Source organism: Scyliorhinus canicula, chromosome 25, assembly GCF_902713615.1.
Source record: "Scyliorhinus canicula chromosome 25, sScyCan1.1, whole genome shotgun sequence".
Lineage (NCBI taxonomy): Eukaryota > Metazoa > Chordata > Chondrichthyes > Carcharhiniformes > Scyliorhinidae > Scyliorhinus > Scyliorhinus canicula.
The window spans coordinates 15,144,365-15,159,318 of NC_052170.1; the positions used below are offsets into that span (position 1 = coordinate 15,144,365).

Consider the following 14,954-nt stretch of genomic DNA (forward strand, 5'->3'; position numbering starts at 1 on the left):
CCCGAACAGGCGCCGGAATGTGGCGACTAGGGGCTTTTCACAGTAACTTCATTTGAAGCCTACTTGTGACAATAAGCGATTTTCATTTCATTTCATTTTTGCCATTTCCAATGAGTCAAACTGTATCTCAGGCAACTTTAAATGTTTAGCCACCGCCATAATTACTTCATCTTTTCGCCTTTTGTCAGGTAATGTTAACTGCAATGTTTTTGCCAAATCTAACAGTCTGCGTTTAGTCTCTGTCCGTAAGGTACTACGTGTGACAGTCTCTGTCTTGTTATGCTCTTGGCATAATATAAGCTGCTTCCTTGATGTTCACTCTGACAAAGGAAGGTTCAGACGTGGAGATAACTTCAACACGTTTAATAAACTATGTACAATTCTCCTACTCGGAATCGCCACTACTGTTAATCGTCCTATAGCTACTCAGACTGACGAACCAGTCTGTAACAATCCACGTGGTGGGTGTGATTTTGAATCAACCCTGTGTCTGTACTCACTGAGTGCCTCCACTGGAAAGAGGAAGATCATGTGTGCTGTGTCCTTTATATATGGGTTGGTGTAATGTCACCCTGTGGTAGTGTCACCTCTGTGTATATCGTGAATGCCCATTGATCGTGTCCTATCTTACTGACCTATCGGTTGAGTGTCTGTGTGTCATGTCTCTGGTGCTCCCTCTAGTGTCTAGCTAGTCTACGTGTACTTACATTAACCCCTTGTGTATCTACAGTGATGCATATCACCACAGTCTCCACCCCTAAAAACTTCAGAGCCACTGAAAGAGCCATTGTTCACAACACACTCCCTACTTAAACTACAATACCACACCTGAAAAGCAACCGCAATATGCTCACCCCTCACTGTCTTTAACTTCACTAAGCCAATCCAATAGATAGACTTTTATCCCCCTCAGGCTCCCAATTTGTTATGGGCCAGGGTTTAGAGAACCCCAAAATGTATCATGGAGTTCACCTGACCCACAACTTTTACTAGATTGTGGTATGGGGAGCACTCGGCCCACTGGACAGGTGTGGTACAGCAGAAATGGAAAAGTATTTTTTATAGCAAAACTATGTTTTTCTATGAACTCAAGTTAATCTTTTCAAAACATACAGTGAACATCTTAGGAACCATTAATTCAAATACAACCCCCAAAGAATACAACACTAATCCGTAATAACTTCCCAAACAACATCCAGAAGACAAAAGAAACACCTTTTAACAGAAGCACATCAGGTTTACATTCACGGGCAGCACGGTGGCACAGTGGGTTACCCCTGCTGCCTCACAGCGCAGAAGTCCCAGGTTCGATCCCGGCCCAGGGTTACAGTTCGTGTGGAGTTTGCACATTCTCCTCGTGCTTGCGTGGGTTTCGCCCCTACAACCCAAAAAGATGTGCAAGCTAGGTGGATAGGCCACGCTAAATTGCCCCTTAATTGGAAAAATGAATTGGGTACTCTAAAACTTTTTTTAAAAGGTTGACATTCACTACTGAAAACATTTATAATTCTGAATTCACCAAATGATTAAGAGATAATCTTTTCATGGCAGAGAGATCAACAGTACACCTGCTCTGTCTGGCTTCAGCTCCAACACTGAAAGCGAAACCAAAAAAACACAGACGCCCAAGCTTTTCTCAAAGTGAAACTAAAAAGCAGAGCCAGAGCTCAGCTCCATCCACACTCTGATATCACTGCAGTAACATGAATATTCAAACATTTCTTAAAGTGACATTCTCATGACACTGTCAATGTGGAATTTGCACATTCTCCCCGTGCCTGCGTGGGTCTCACCCCCACAACCCAAAGATGTGCAGGGTAGGTGAATTGGCCGCTCTAAATTGTCCGTAACATGGGGGGAAAAAAATGGGTGCTTTAAATTTTAAAAAATATATATATTTTTAAAATTACTTTATCAGAGGTTTTTTTAAAAAATAATTTTTATTCAAAGTGAAAAACCTCTGCACTGACCCCCTTAGGGCAAATTTCACCCTCTCCAATTTAATAAACCCCGCCATATCGTTGACCCAGGCCTCCACGCTTGGGGACCTTCCACGCATCCTTCCACTGAAGAAGAATCCTCCGCCGGGCTACTAGGGACGCAAAGGCCAGAACACAGGCCTCTTTCGCCTCCTCCACTCCCGGCTCCACTGCAACCCCAAATATCGCGAGTCTACTTCATCAGAGTTCAGAGTGCGGACAAGGGCAAACCCCTAATCCAGCTCCAAAAAACAATTGAAATGACTCCAATTCATGGTCCCCACAAGAGAGACATACCATATCCAGGCATTACATCTGACCTCGCGCTCATCTTAGTCAAAAGACTGAGAAGCGATAGCTATCTCCTTCCTGAAACCATTTAATGATTCGGACTCCACCTTACTATGGGGCAGCGAGTTCCACAAATTCACCATCTCAGTTCTAAATCTACCACGTCTCAAACCTATATCTGTGACCTCTTGTTTCCCCCTACAAGGAGGCACATTTGATATATGTTTTCTTTATCAATCCCTTTTTATATTTTACATACCTCGATCGGATCTCCTCTCATCCTTCTAAGCTCCAGCGAGTATAAACCCAAACTGTTTAATCTGTCCTCGTAATCCAATCCTTTCATCCCCGGAATCAATCTAGTGAGCCTCCTCTGAACTGCCTCCAATGCCACCACAGCCTTCCTCAAATAAGGAGACCACAACTGGACACAATGCTCCAGATTAAAATTGGTTTGTTTAACCTTTTCAAATTTAACACAAGATGGTCCTGGCCGTTTCCTTAAATTCTGAAACTTTTACCTATATGCCTCCTGAACTAATTCATGTGCACTGAGAATAGTCTTTTGTAATCTTGTCCTAATCATTAGACACTCCCTTCGACAGGGAAACATAAACATCCTGCGCCCACCTCTTCGGTTTACTTTGCAAGGGTAATGTCCACTTTTCTTTCACCTACTCCATTTGAGTTGCTATTTTCTCAAATGCCATGAAGAATACCTCTACTTCCTTTTCCTCAAGTTTTTGTAGGGCCTATATGAACTTCCCACTGGACTTTGTTCTAGGGTTAGGCACCCTTCCAGCACTTGGCAGATCTCCTTTAATTTCCAGCACTTCACAGACAAGCAATACAGAGGGGAAAGGGTGGTGGAAAGGGAAAGAAAATATTAATGAAAATAAAAGAATAAGGATCTTTGATACACTGGGATGACTTCCAGTCAATGTCTTTCTAAAGTTCAGGCTTTCATTTTGGTGGTACTTCCTTCTGGGCTTGAGATGGTTTTTCTCTGGCAAGGTTGTCTACTTCAGGTTCACAATAAAGGATTTGCCAGGCATTCACAATAGAGCAGTTCTTTTACTTCAGCAAGTGGGAGAGAGCGAGAGAGAATTCCTTTCACTTCCAATGTCTAAATACTTCTGCCAAGTTTGGCAGAAAGCATCATGCAGGAATCAATCATTGATCTTTGTCAGGCAGAACCCTGTCCCTGGCCAACCCACTGGTTTCCAATTAACCAAGCAAACTGACACCCTCCAAAGCTGGTTCCTTTTTAAAAAAATTTTTTTTTTAGAATACCCAATTATTATTTTCCTAATTAAGGGGCAATTTAGTGTGGCCAATTCACCTAAACTGCACATCTTTGGGTTGTGGGGGTGAAACCCACGCAGACACGGGGAGAATGTGCAAACTCCACACAGACAGTGACCTGGGGCCGGGATCGAACCTGGGTCCTGAGCGCCGCTGACTACTGCGCCACCGTGCTGCCCCTCAAAGTTGGTTCCTAAGATCCACCTGGTGCCGAAGAGTCTGGCTTCTCCTCTCTCAAACTCGAAACCTGGAAACACTCTTTGGCAAGCAGGCTGTTTCAACTTTGAGTCTTGTGCTTAAAGGCACATTCCGATTAAGGGTGCACAGACCAAAACAATAAAATAAAAGAAATGGGAACAAAGGAAATAAACAGGAGGGACTCTAATAGTACTGAAATGCCTTGCCGGCTATAGGTTAGCAGATGACATTGAGAGGAAGATAAATTCAAAAGAAGTTACAAAACATTGAGAATGTTATCTGTCCCTGCTCAAACGTGCCTGCTCTGTACAAGTGGAATTTATTTACCGTGGTTGTATAATAGCACTCTCAGCTTGGCAAGAAATGTAGCACGATGGAGTAATGTGGGGGGAAAAAATGCAATGTTTTCCATCCAAGTATTGACCATGTTTAGTTTTCACATTGCTCAGGCACTGTGAATAATCTACAAGCTCAGTGCATTTGTATATTAGTCACAAATTATTAATAGCTGCTAGCTTTGGGAAAGTCTAGATTATTGAATCAAGAATGAGGCTCTTAAATTGGTAACCAATCAGTTATTATTGGGGCAGCACGGTGGCGTAGTGGTCAGCAATTGGGGCTACGGTGCTGAGGACCCCGGTTCGAATCCTGGGTCACTGTCCATGTGGAGTTCGCACATTCTCCCCGTGTCTGCGTGGGTTTCACCCCCACAACCCAAAGATGTGCTGGTTAGGTAGATTGGCCATGCTAAATTGTCCCTTAATTGGGGAAAAAAAATTATTGGGTACTCTAAATTTTAAAAAAAACAACAAAAAAACAGTTATTACTACTGGAAAATTCATCACCAGAGTCTTCTGATTTACAAAACACTGTAGAAAATGTTAGATGCTTAAAAACACCACCTAGCTTGGTTGAAACTCTGCTGTTTAAATTTCAGTCTGTTCTGACTGTTCAGCAGGCTGTTTCTTGATGTTTTCCAGCTACTGACCAGATTCCTTGCTTGCTGTGCGACTCTTTCAGGTTTGCACCTTTCGAGTCCTACGACTCCAGGTCTTCACTGGATGACCGTGATCTGTTCAGATCCGGCTTTGATTACAGTGAATCAGGACCTGTTCGTAGTGATTCCTACGGAGGTCGCTTTAACCGCTTCAACAACTCCGCCAGAAACCGGAGGGATCAGTTCCGCAACAGAGCACGTGAAGGCTCCGGCAAGCAGTGGGGTCAGAACTGGTCTAGAGACAGGCCTCCAAATAACAGACCTTTCTGGAACGACCCCTTCTCATCGAGTTCTGAGCGGCTGTCTGCACAGTGGAATGAGCTGTCGATGGGATATGGAGGCAGGGGCTATGCTCCCCCCTCCAGGAACCTCCCTTCTATCTTCTCCCAGGCCTTAACCTCTGGTTTTGGGATGTTCGGTGTGCAGGGAGTAGGAAAACAATTTGGAGTTGGCAGACAGCGAAGGAGAGAGCGGAATCGATACAAAATTGTAAGTCGAAAACTTTTCCCATTTTGTAAGGTGGTAGACTTTTAAGTATTGAGCTGTGTGAATTTCAGTAACCAGCTCAACAAACCCATATTCCGAGAGTCACAAATCTGTCCCTTTCTCGACCTTGAATATTTTTTTAAAATGTCAAATGTAAAGATAAAATTAAAAGCAATGGGAAGATTAGATTAAAAACAATAGGAGTGGTCAAATATATGGAATGGATCAGAACATCCCAGTTGCTGTGGAGTGCTGCAGGTGAAATACGCAGTTTAGGGGGAAACATAAAATGTACTTGAGCCTTTTGTTAGATGAATGTTTAAAGGACACAGATACAGAATGCAAAAACAGCTGGAAGTGCCATGATAGGCTGCACTGAAGTGGCAGAATGAGATTTAGTTCATGGATTTAACACTCGCTAGAACTGGATCTGAATCGAGGCAAGATTTTAATTCTGAAAAAGTAATTTGTGCAATTTATAAAAGTTCCACCACACATCAGAACCCGAGAAACATTATTTCTTGGTTAACAATATCCCGGCAAAGTTAAGCTGCTGGCCAACTGTGTGTATCTTTTTGACAGATGAGAGGTAGAGGCAGAGAGATGGGATTTGGAAGGAAGAGACAGCTTTCAACTGCAAGCAACGATGAACCAGATTGCAAAATAGGAATATTGGACCAGTCAGATGTTTCAGATAGTGAAGCAGGTAACCATTCTCAAATTTGTTGCATTTTCCTCCTTGTCTCATCTGGCATTTTTCACGTGTGAGCCTAGACTATGAATTTATGGGGGGAAATTCCCACTCTCAGTGCACTTTCCAGCTGTAGTTAGCAGGCAGTGAATAAGAACAATGATTTCTGTTTCTCTCTCAGCGTAGGGAGCTGTATTCCAACTGGTAGCTTAGTTGAGATTAATTGATTCAGCTTCAATCATGGATGGAACCTATAACCTTCTGATTTCTCATCCACATTCAAACCCTCGGTGACATCAGTGTCTGTTTCCACATCTACCTGCCCCACAACCCCCTCGCTTGACCACTCCTCTGTCTCTCTGTAATTTAGAATATACAACATAAAAACAGGCAATTTGGTTCAACTAGTCTACACTGGCTTTCTACCCTCTGGGGTAGATTGGGCTCCCACAATCTACCCTCTATAAACTTGAGGTCTTGCAAAACTGCCACCCATATCCTAACTCTCACCGATTACCCATCACCCCTATGATGGCTGGTTGACATTGGCTCCCGGCTAAGCCATGCTTCAATTTTGAAACTCTCATTCCACTTTCCAAATCTGGCTGTGGCCTTGGCCTTTACCACTGACAGGATATCTGTGTTGGCAGCACGGTAGCATGGTGGTTAGCATAAATGCTTCACAGCTCCAGGGTCCCAGGTTCGATTCCCGGCTGGGTCACTGTCTGTGCGGAGTCTGCACGTCCTCCCCATGTGTGCGTGGGTTTCCTCTGGGTGCTCCGGTTTCCTCCCACAGTCCAAAGATGTGCGGGTTAGGTGGATTGGCCATGCTAAATTGCCCGTAGTGTCCTAATAATAAGGTTAAGGGGGGAGTTGTTGGGTTGCGGGTATAGGGTGGATACGTGGGTTTGAGTAGGGTGATCATTGCTCGGCACAACATCGAGGGCCGAAGGGCCTGTTCTGTGCTGTACTGTTCTATCTATGTTCTATGTGTTCTTCCAAATCTGGCCTTGTGAGCATCTTTCATTTTAATCACTCCTTAATTGACGGCCATACCGTTAGATGTCAAGGACCTAAGCTGTGAAATACCCTCCTCTTAAAACAAACCCCTCTAAAATGTATCTTTCCATCTGCAATCTTCGGTTGCAAGGGGTCAGATTTTGTTTGATGTGCAGCATTTTGGGAGATGTTATTACGTTAAAGGCGCTATATATTGTCTGCTGAATTGATCAATATGTTTTGCTCAGTAAACAATGTTTTTTTTTGATAAACAATTTTATTGAGACATTTTGGCATGGTAAACAGCAACAGTATAGAACAATGTGAAAAGAACAATCAACATAATGCAAAAACTAGCTCCCACCCCACAAGGACCCGCCTAATTAACCCCCTGATCTACGTTGCCCTAACCCCCCACCCCCCCTCCCCCCGCTGCTGACGATTAATTTTCCGCGAAGAAGTCAATGAAAGATTGCCACCTCTGGGCGAACCCAGACAATGACCATCTCAGAGCGAACTTAATTTTCTCCAAACCGAGGAAGCTCACCATGTCCGATAGCCAGGCCTCCGCCTTCAGGGGCTTTGAGTCCTGCCATGCCAGCAGTATTCGTCACCGGGCTACCAGGGAAGCAAAGGCCAGAATGTCGGCCTCTCTCTCCTCCTGGACTCCCGCATCCTCCAAAACCGCAAAAATTGTCACCTCTGGACTCATCACCACCCTTGTTTTCAGTACCTGGGACATAACGTCTGCGAATCCCTACCAGTACCCCCTGAGTGGACATGCCCAGAACATGTGGACATGGTTCGCTGGTCCTCCCTCACATCTGGCGTACCTGTCCTCCAGTCAAAAGAATTTACTCATCCGGGTCACTGTCATGTGGGCCCGGTGGACGACCTTGAATTGGATCAGGCTGAGCCTAGCGCATGTTGTGGTCGCATTTACCCTACTCATCGTCTCAGCCCATAAGCCCTCTTCTATCTCACCTCCGAGCTCCTCTTCCCCACTTAAGCTTCAGCTCCTCGGTCAGCGTCTCCTCTGCCCCCATAAGTTCTTTATATATATCCGAGACCCTCCCCTCCCCCACCCATCCACTGGACACTACCCTGTCCTGGATCTCCCTAAGAGACAGGCGTGGGAAGGATGGAATCTGTGCGTAGAAAGTCCCGCACCTGCAAGTACCTGAAATCATTCCCTCTCGCCAGTAAAATTTCTCCTCCAGTGCCCTCATGCTCGGGAAGCTCCCTTCTAAGAACAGAACCCCAATCCTCTCAATCCCAGCCCTCCGCCATATTCGGAATCCACTGTCCATATTCCCCGGGGCAAACCGGTGATTGTCGTAAATTGGGGATCACACCGATGCTCTCACTTCCCCCATGTGCCTCCATTGGCCCCAGATCCGCAAAGTTGCCGCCACTATCGGGCTGGTGGAGTACCATGCCGGCGGCAGGGGTGCCGTAACCAGAGCTGCCAAACTGGTGCCCCTGCACGAAGCGGGCTCCATCTGCCCCCAAACTGACCCCGCACCCACCATCCACTTCCTCATCATAGCTATGTTGGCCGCTCAGTAGTAATTACTAAAGTTTGGCAGCGCCAGCCCCCGTTCCACTCGGTTCCTCACGAGCATCACCCTCTTCACCCGCTCACACAAATCCCATAATCGTTTATTGACCTTCTTAAAAAAGGACGGCGGAATGAAAATGGGGAGACACTGGAACACGAAAAGGAATCTTGGGTGGATCTTCATTTTAACCGTCAGCACTCTCCCTGCTAGTGTCAGTGGGAGCGCATCCCACCTCCGGAACTCGACCCTCATTTGCTCCACCAACTTATGCAACCGACCCCAGTCCTGCGCCACCTGCATCCCTAAATATCTGAAACTGTTCCCTACTAACCTAAACGGCAGCCCCCTCAGCCGACTCTCCTGGCCCCTCGCCTGGACTACAAACAACTCACTCTTTGCCATGTTCAGTTTATACCCCGAGAACTGGCCAAATTCCCTCAAGATACCCATGATTCCATCCATCCCAACCACTGGATCCGTGATGTATAAGAGCAGGTCGTCGACATATAACGAGACTCCAGCCACTGTACCAGCTCCTTCCAACCGCTTGAAGCTCTCAGGGCAATTGCCAGCAGCTCTATTGCTCGCGCAAATAGCAGTGGGGAGAGGGGGCACCCCGTCTTGTCCCTCGGTACAGCCCCCCCCCCCCGCTCGACTACCTTCCCTATTTCTCTGGCCGCCTCCCTCTTACTCAGTTGCTAAGCCAGCATTCTACTTGCTTTCTCCCCATGCTTGTAGATCGCGCCCCTCGCCTGTAAATGATGTTTTTAAAATTCTGAATTAATTAGCACTGAAGTAATTGTAGCTTGCTGATCAGCTGCAGTGGGTCATGGTTTGTGGCCGGCAATTCATCTATGCTTTCAATAATAGCAAAGTTTATGTGGCAGTGTGCTTTTCCTTGTCTGAGAGGTTAGGCTGGTTTCTAAACCCATACCAACATTTATATTGGAAAGGTAACCCTGATGTATGTGTGTATTCAAAGTACGTAAAGGGCACTGCATTTTTTTTTTGATGTAAAGTTAGCAAATACTGTGTTTGAGGCAGTTTTAGCCCATGTTAAATTAGTATGCTAATAACGTGGCTGTTCATTTTTAGAAGAAAAGGAGCCAGGTTGTGGAGATGATGTTGAAGATGTCACAGGAGGTGATGCCAAAACTGTGAGTATTTGTGGAAATCTTAAAAGTTCCATTGTTGTAAAATTTAAGACATGGTTTCAGTACACCAAAATCCAATGTTCCCCATAATCTGGCTTAAAGTTTGGTTTTCAAGGGTGAGTCCGATCTGGAGCGACCTCAGGCCTGTTTGAAATCCATTGCCGCAAGCAGTAGTTTGCCTTATTGTATGCTGTTCTTAATTGATGCCCCTTGAGTGAAGGGCTGACCTGGGTCCCTTTCTTTGAAACTAAATTCATGTCTTTAAAGTAAATTTTTATTGAATTAATTTTCTTTTACATGGAATACTTTCCATCCAGTTGTAATCTGCTCACGGGTTCTTCTGGCTGGCATTTGAGAGCACCATTGATGGACATGCTCTCTTCCTTCCTTTATACATCCCTCACCCCGTGATTAAGTTGTTTTTTTGGTTCCAAATGCTAGCTGAGGGCAATCGGGCTCTGAGAAAATACTAAAAGTACTTTCCTGCCACGCTGAAGGTCCTGGCTTAAGCTGTGGTTTAACAAATGTTGCATTGAAAAAGCAATCTCCAAAATAACCTTCCCTCATGCCTGAGCCAGTATATTTGTTAAAAAAACAAAATAAAAAGCCAGACAGGGCTGTTGGTTGGTCTGTGATTGAAACTGTTTTTTTATATTTAGAACATTGGGGACAAAGATTCAACCCACAGCCCTGAAAAGGAGAAAAAAGAGACTGAAGCAGATGGTAAAATATTTCCACCCAAGAGGACTAGTCTTGTGTAAATTTTGTTTGTGCAGTTCTGATATATAATAACCTCTCGTTTTTGTTAGCCGGTGATGTACAAGAGGAAATTAATGACCTGAAAATTAAACCAAAGAAGAGACCGCGGGATCGTATTACAGAAAGGTAAAGGAGCGATACCTGTACGAGATCGGTTTGTAGCTGTATTTCTCCTAAATTTGAAGAGAAACGGTTTTCATGTGTGTTGCTGGACAGTAGCAGCTAGTATTGTCATTGATTGGTTTGTTAAATATGTAGTTGTGAGTGTTAAATTTTGTGCATTTCCTATCACACAATGATTTATCATAGAATCCCTCCAATGCGGAAGGAGGCCATTTGGCCCATCGGGTCTGCACCGACCCGCCAACAAAACATCCCACCTTACGCCCACTTCCCTGCCCTACCCCCCCATAACTCCATCTAGCCTTTTGGACACTATGGGGCAATTCAGCATGGCCAGTCGACCTAACCTGCACATCTTTGGACGATGGGAGGAAACTAGAGCACCCGGAGGAAACCCACGCAGACACAGGGAGAACGTGCAGACTCCACTCAGGCACCCAAGGCTGGAATCCAACTCTGGTCCCTGGCACTGTGAGGCAGCAGTGCTAACCACTGTGCCACCCTGCCGCATGATTAAATGTAGTTTAATTTTTATTTTATAAGTTTATAGTACCCAATGATTTGTTTCCAATTAGGTGCATTTTAGCGTGGCCAATTCACCTATGCTGCACATCCTTGGGTAGTGGGGGCGAGGCCCACGCAGACACGGAGAGAATGTGCAACCTCCACACGGACAGTGACCGGGGCCGGGATCGAACCCGGGTCCTTGGCGCTGTGAGGCAGCAGTGCTAACCAATGCGCCACCTGCTGCCCTTTTGATTAAATGTGGTTGCCTGAAAAGCAACCACCTGCTGATGTCACACTTCCTTTAACACTTGAGTATGGAGAAACTAATCTAACCATGCCCAGTCATTCTATTCAGCAGCGAGAGAGTGACCAGTTTCTTTTTTGCAGACTAACCGCCCCTAATCTAACTGAATATGTACAAATCAAAGGATCCTTCTGGACTTTATTTCTGCTTCACTAGCCTTGTGGACCTGTAACAGGATTTTTAAATAAAATCACAGCTTAAAATCAACTTCAAACTATCCCAATTAGTGGAATTGCATTGGTCAGTTTCATTGCAATTGAATAATGTAGCAACCTCGTTGATATAAACTATATTTTTCACATCTAAGAAATGTTGTTATTGCAGAATAATGTATGCCTGCTCAGTTTGCAAGTTTCGCACCTTTGATGACGATGAAATTTTCCCTCATTTGGAAAGTAAATTTCATAAGGAGAACTTCAAATTCATCGGGACCAAACTTCCCAAAGAAACAGCTGAGTTTTTGCATGTATGTTAGCTTAGTATTTCAGTGTGCTTTTCTTAAAGTTTCGTACCATGTTAGCACTTAGCACAAGTAAAATGTATATTGCATGTTTCCAATATCCCTACTCATACTGGAATCAGGGGGGAAACTCTCTGCTGGTTGGAGTCATACTTGGCACAAAGGAAGATGGTTGTGGTCGTTGGAGGTCAGTCATCTCAACTCCAGGACATCACTGCAGGAGTTCCTCAGTGTAGTGTCATGAGCCCAAACATCTTCAACTGCTTCATAAATGACCTCCCTTCCATCATAAGATCAGAAGTGGGGATGTTTGCGGATGACTGCACAATGTTCAGCACCATTCGCAACTCCTCAAATAATGAAGCAGTCCATGTCCAAATGCAACAAGACCTGGTCAGTATCCAGGTTTGGGCTGGCAAGTTACATTTGCACCACACAAGTGCCAGGCAATGACCACCTCCTACAAAAGAGGATCTAACCACCGCCTCTTGACGTTCAATGGCATTTCCATCGCTGAATTCCCCACAATCAACATCCTGGGGGTTACCATTGATCAGAAACTGAACTGGACTAGTCACATTAATACTGTGGCTACCATGCTAGGAATCCTACGGCGAGTAACTCAACTCATGAACCCCCCCCCCCCAAAAAAAAAGCCTGTCGTCCATCTCAAGTCAGGAGTGTGACGGAATACTCTCCACTTGCCTGGATGAGTGCAGCTCCAACAACACTCGAGAAGCTCAACACCATCCAGAACAAAGCAGCTCGCTTGATTGCTCCCCCTTCCACAAACATTCAAACCTTCCACTATCAACGAACAGTGGCAGCCGTGTGTACCATCTACAAGGTGCACTGCAGGAACTCGCCAAGGTTCTTTAGACAACATCTTCCAAACCCATGACGACTACCATCTAGAAGGGCACAAGTAGCAGATACCTGGGAACCCCACCACCTGGAGGTTCCCCTCCAAGTCACTCACCACCCTGACTTAGAAATATATCAGCCGTTCCTTCACTATCGCTGGGGCAACATCCTGGAACTCCCTCCCTAACAGCACAGTGGATGTATCTACAACACTGCATCTACAAGGACTGCAGTGGTTCAAGAAGGCAACTTACCATCACCTTCTGAAGGACAAGTAGGGAGGGTAATAAATGCTGGCATAACCAGCAGCGGCCACATCCTGTAAATTAATTTTGTTTAAAAGAACGGCTGCATGAAGTGATTGTGGGAGCCTGAAGGAACCTCATCCTTCGATTAGACAGTTAACAGCCTTCTGAACCTAACGATTTCAGATCATAACCTTGTCGCCATTTATATTTTGGACAGCAGTTGTTAGTGAGGACTTCATTTTGCCATTTTACACTTTCTCTGGGAAGGTCATCAACCCAAGAGGTTGACTCTGTTTTATTCTCAACGCAGATGCTGAGTATTCCAAACATTTCCTGCCTTGAAAACAGAGGGTGATGGATTTTTCAGTTGCTGCAGCAATGCCTGGTATTGAACTAACCTGACGCTTAAAAGTTTTAGCAGATATCGGTGTTCAGATTTTCTATTTCTGTGATGGTCAGTTCTGGTTTTGCTGGATTGAAAACTCTGGTCTGATGAATACCTGAGTAGAACATCCAGCCAGAATATTTAACTTCACAAGTCACTTTCTGCTAGCAGAACTTGTGCTGGTTTTAAGACCTTTGTTGTCTTTCCTTCCAGGATTATGTTTTGAACAAGAATAAGAAGACACTTAAATTTCGTGACTCAATGGAAGATAAAAGTGCAATTAAAAAGAGGATCCAGGAACAAGATCTCTTGCACGGTGAGCATTGCCAAGAGGGGAATGAGGAATTTGAACAATTGTAGAATCTCAAACTTTGCTGCACAGGGTAGCAGTTTAGCTCATTGTGCTGCAGTGATCTGTTGCAGTGAACTCTTAGCCCTGTTCCCTTTCAATGTATCTATCCAATTGTAAAATATTGGCATTTACTGAACATCAATAACCCCTTGAAGTGATATTCTCCAGTTTCCTACTTTAATAAGTACTTAATTGGTTGTAAAGTGTTTGACGATACCCATTGGCTGGGAAATACTTGGTGTAAATGCAAGTCTATTTTCTTCTTCTTTGCCTCCAGTTATGGTCACCAATTTCATTCTGGCCTGAGAGTAGCTAGTCTATTGCTGCTTTGTTTATTCATATATCTGTGTTTTAAAATCCGGAAAACACCGTCCTTTGTGCTCAGCTTGCTTTGGTGAATATTGACACTTTAGTCAATACATTTTTTAAAATAAATTTATAGTACCCAATTCATTTTTTCCAATTAAGGGGCAGTTTAGCGTGGCCAATCCACCTAGCCTGCACATCTTTGGGTTGTGGGGGTGAGACCCACGCAGATACAGGGAGAATGTGCAAACTCCACACGGACAGTGACCCAGAGCTGGGATTGAACCTGGGACCTCGGCGCCGTGAGGCAGCAGTGCTAACCCACTGCGCCACCGTGCTACCCTATTTAGTCAATAAGTTAGTGGGCTATGGTGATATTACGGTGAAATGGTATGGGTCCTTTTCCTGATATTTATATTATCACATTGCTTTCTAATACTCCTGCAATTTTCACATTCCTTGGATAATCTTTTTCTAAATTTAGAGCATCCAATTATTATTTTTTTCAATTAAGGGGCAATTTAGTGTATCTTTGGGTTGTGGGGGCGGGACCCACGCAGACACGGAGAGAATGTGCAAACTCCCCATGGGCATTGACCCGGGCTGGGATCGAACCTGGGACCTTGGTGCTGTGAGGGAGCAGGGCTAACTAGGCACTGCGCCACCATGCCGCCCTCCTTGGTTAATCTTTACCAATCCGCTATTTACTAATTTTGTCATTATTCTGTTCCGTATGTACATATATTGTACCTTCCAAAACGTTTACGATGATAATAATAATCTTTATTAGTATCATAAGCAGGCTTACACTGCAATGAAGTTACTGTGAAAATCCCTTAGTCGCCACATTCCAGCGCCTGTTCGGGTACACAGAGGGAGAATTCAGAACATCCAATTTACCAAACAGCACGTCTTTCGGAACTTGTGGGAGGAAACCGGAGCGCCCGGAGGAAACCCATGCAGACACGGGGAGAACGTGCAGAC

General features: G+C 44.8%; 1 protein-coding gene across 2 annotated transcripts in view; it reads left to right on the forward strand.

Moving 5' to 3' along the window:
* The window catches only part of LOC119957089 (A-kinase anchor protein 8-like), a 77,351-nt gene that overhangs the window by 51,055 nt on the left and 11,342 nt on the right, over positions 1-14,954 (forward strand). For both annotated transcript variants that reach the window (XM_038784767.1, XM_038784766.1), the window contains exons 4-10: positions 4,794-5,259; positions 5,839-5,962; positions 9,604-9,665; positions 10,322-10,385; positions 10,472-10,547; positions 11,680-11,821; positions 13,526-13,628. In XM_038784767.1, the coding sequence (XP_038640695.1) occupies positions 4,794-5,259; positions 5,839-5,962; positions 9,604-9,665; positions 10,322-10,385; positions 10,472-10,547; positions 11,680-11,821; positions 13,526-13,628 (1,037 nt within the window). The remainder of the gene's footprint in view (positions 1-4,793; positions 5,260-5,838; positions 5,963-9,603; positions 9,666-10,321; positions 10,386-10,471; positions 10,548-11,679; positions 11,822-13,525; positions 13,629-14,954) is intronic.